This window comes from Schistocerca serialis, chromosome 4 (assembly GCF_023864345.2).
Source record: "Schistocerca serialis cubense isolate TAMUIC-IGC-003099 chromosome 4, iqSchSeri2.2, whole genome shotgun sequence".
Lineage (NCBI taxonomy): Eukaryota > Metazoa > Arthropoda > Insecta > Orthoptera > Acrididae > Schistocerca > Schistocerca serialis.
This window is the reverse complement of record NC_064641.1, coordinates 368,333,756-368,337,497: the sequence shown is the minus strand read 5'-3', so window position 1 is coordinate 368,337,497 and position 3,742 is coordinate 368,333,756. Positions and strand designations below refer to the sequence as shown.

Sequence of the window (3,742 nt, the reverse complement as noted above, 5' to 3'; positions counted from 1 at the left end):
ACTTACAGTATTAGTCAAGAGAAGCAGTTATATGAATATCATATGCAAAGAAGGGAAAGCTGTAATGTGGTAGAAATATATGGACGACAGATCAAGGGATATGCCATATTATACAAAGGGAAGAGAAAGTAGATGAAGATGAATTGGGCACACAATACTGCGAGAAGGACTTGACAGATGTTTGAATGACATAATGACAGTTTAATGACTGAATATAAGTGACATACAGAACCATTAAGACTAATCATGAAATGTTCGCTTTCAGAATGCTAAAATAAACCTGCACTCAAGATATATTACTTTTTCTGAGAAGATCAGCTTGTATGATGTTTATATGTCCAAATACTTTACCACGTTATGAGAATGAATGTAGGAGAAGCATACATCTATAATGTGGGTATTAATATGATAACAAAGGTGTAGTCTTGAGGAGCCTATAGAGATGGATGCCAATTTAGTGGATACTTTCGGTTATGAATGCTGATTATGATATCGGTATAAAAGCAAAAATTTATAGCACATTTCATTTGATCTACAGACATATTTGTATATATCTGACGTATTGCGTCCATGCCAATGAAGAGGGAGTTTATTAGCATTAACCGTATGACTTTATTATGTGTTCTGAAAGGAATATGTGCAATAAATAATCACATTAGCATAATTTTTTTTTACATAATATACAGTTGAAATATATAAATACACTTTTCAGTGATTCACAACCAGTACAAGAAGGCCAGTCAAAATCCTGTAGTTTTACACCGAAATGCGGTCACCCAGACGTATCCAGATTATTGCTACATCGTTTACAATATACAGTACTGTTGGTTTTATATGCAAGATACTGGGCAATAAGGACTAGATCATAAGCACGACATGATCCCATTGACTTGAAAGGGTCTTGATCACCTGACCCTATGGAGCTCTTTGGTTCTGCAGTAGTTGGTGTAGCTGATGTTGGACCATCTGTAGAGGCATACTTGTTGGTCAAGCTGTAGATGAGCTAGACGCTGCGGTTGATCCTGATTTATTTGCACAGCCAGCATGGTATGGCCAGTCACATACTTCCAGGGTAGGGTTGAAGTGGAGACCAGCAGGGCAGTCGAACGTCACGGGTTTCCCATGGTCACATTTGCAGAACTGGCTGCAGTTTGAGGCATGTGGAAGGTGCTTAGCAATAGAATTCTCATCTTCATTTTGTGGGCATGTGCCGACAGCTGGACAGTCTCCTGATGGAGGAGGCTTAGCTGTTGAGCTTGATTCTGGAGTTGATGCTGATCCACCTGTGCAACCTGCGTTTTCTGGCCAGTCACATACCTCCAGAGTAGGGTTGAAGTGGAGTCCAGCAGGGCAGTCGAACGTCACGGGTTTCCCATGGTCACATTTGCAGAACTGACTGCAGTTTGAGGCATGTGGAAGGTGCTTAGCAATAGAATTCTCATCTTCATTTTGTGGGCATGTGCCGACAGCTGGACAGTCTCCTGGTGGAGGAGGGTTAGCTGTCGAGCTTGATGCTGGAGTAGATGATGATCCACCTGTGCAACCTGCATTTTCTGGCCAGTCACATACCTCCAGAGTAGGGTTGAAGTGGAGTCCAGCAGGGCAGTCGAACGTCACGGGTTTCCCATGGTCACATTTGCAGAACTGACTGCAGTTTGAGGCATGTGGAAGGTGCTTAGCAATAGAATTCTCATCTTCATTTTGTGGGCATGTGCCGACAGCTGGACAGTCTGCTGGTGGAGGAGGATTAGCTGTTGAGCTTGATGCTGGAGTTGATGATGATCCACCTGTGCAACCTGCATTTTCTGGCCAGTCACATACCTCCAGAGTAGGGTTGAAGTGGAGTCCAGCAGGGCAGTCGAACGTCACGGGTTTCCCATGGTCACATTTGCAGAACTGACTGCAGTTTGAGGCATGTGGAAGGTGCTTAGCAATAGAATTCTCATCTTCATTTTGTGGGCATGTGCCGACAGCTGGACAGTCTGCTGGTGGAGGAGGGTTAGCTGTTGAGCTTGATGCTGGAGTTGATGATGATCCACCTGTGCAACCTGCATTTTCTGGCCAGTCACATACCTCCAGAGTAGGGTTGAAGTGGAGTCCAGCAGGGCAGTCGAACGTCACGGGTTTCCCATGGTCACATTTGCAGAACTGACTGCAGTTTGATGCATGTGGAAGGTGCTTAGCAATAGAATTCTCATCTTCATTTTGTGGGCATGTGCCGACAGCTGGACAGTCTCCTGGTGGAGGAGGGTTAGCTGTTGAGCTTGATGCTGGAGTTGATGATGATCCACCTGTGCAACCTGCATTTTCTGGCCAGTCACATACCTCCAGAGTAGGGTTGAAGTGGAGTCCAGCAGGGCAGTCGAACGTCACGGGTTTCCCATGGTCACATTTGCAGAATTGACTGCAGTTAGAGGCATGTGGAAGGTGCTTAGCAATAGAATTCTCATCTTCATTTTGTGGGCATGTGCCGACAGCTGGACAGTCTGCTGGTGGAGGAGGGTTAGCTGTTGAGCTTGATGCTGGAGTTGATGCTGATCCACCTGTGCAACCTGCATTATCTGGCCAGTCACAGACTTCCAGTGTAGGGTTGAAGTGCAACCCATCAGGACATTCAAACAGTACAGGAGCTGCGTGATCACATTTGTAGAAAAGTGAACAGTTTTTGCTGTCTGGTAGATGGTCTGTGTGGTCCACTGGATCTACTGGCGGACAGTCCCCTACAGGTGATGCACGGACGGCAGCAGTAGCAATTACGACTAACACGGTCGTTAATACACTTGCTGAAACAGAAGAAGTGTCAACATTAATTATCTTTTGCTTACAGACATTCTGTTTGTTAAAATTTATTATAAACTGACAGCTTACTTCACACATAGGACTAAATTTTCCATAGTTTGACTCAAATAGAATATCATACTGATACTGTAGTGGCCTTTGGGTGCTAAACCAATATTTTTTGCCCTCTGCTGTTATACTGGTTGTCACTTCATTTATTGTCCTAACACAGAAGTGAATTTTTTGCTAATTTTAATAAATAGATGGAAAGAAACTTAAACAAAATGGATAATACCCCATGCCCATATTACACCCTATGCCTGACGTCCTTCCTGGTTTATAAATACTTATTGGTAATTATTTCTCCATAGATTCCTAGAATTTATGATACAGTTTGTGTATGGTTTCAATGAAGCGATAACAGATCATTTTCTTTAAACAAAAAATTCGATGACCATGGCTCCATAGTACACTGGAAAACTACTGGAGTTGTATATTTTAATTCTGGAGTCTCAACAAGGTTTCTCATGAGACACTTGCCCTCTACAAAGGACAAAAGCTGGTGGAGGATGACGTGCAGTTGACGAGAGGTTTCTTTTATTTACTGGGAAACATTTATGTTATTGTAATGACTGTACGAATGGACGTTTTTTGTGTGTAGATTCATGTACTTTTCCGTCAGGAAGAAGTTTTATTTCGTTGCCAAACTAACTCGTCAGGCTGTATTCGAAGATAGCACATTGAATTACTCTTCCCATTACAAAAATATCAACTCTAACGCTATGTTAATCCTATTATATATTTCTCTTGCAGAAAAAGAATGACCTGTCGTTTGTGTTTCGCTGTGAATAAGAGATCAAGTCCGTGAGAAAGTTTGGAAACGTGTTTGTTGATGCAAATGCGAATCATGCCAATTGCTGAGTTACTATTCATCATGTTTAAATTCACGTCGTTACACACAATT

The 3,742-nt window shown here is 42.5% G+C and overlaps 1 protein-coding gene across 1 annotated transcript; it reads right to left on the bottom strand.

Annotated features, from left to right (window-relative positions):
* Positions 1 to 434: 434 nt before the first annotated feature.
* Positions 435 to 2,606, bottom strand: LOC126474467 (chondroitin proteoglycan 2-like). The gene is made up of 4 exons (XM_050101940.1): positions 2,603 to 2,606; positions 1,038 to 2,561; positions 777 to 966; positions 435 to 624 (listed from the first exon to the last, which is right to left on the bottom strand). Exons 1-4 carry the CDS (start codon positions 2,604 to 2,606, stop codon positions 435 to 437), a joined length of 1,908 nt encoding a protein of 635 aa, XP_049957897.1.
* Between the last annotated feature and the right edge of the window lie 1,136 nt (positions 2,607 to 3,742).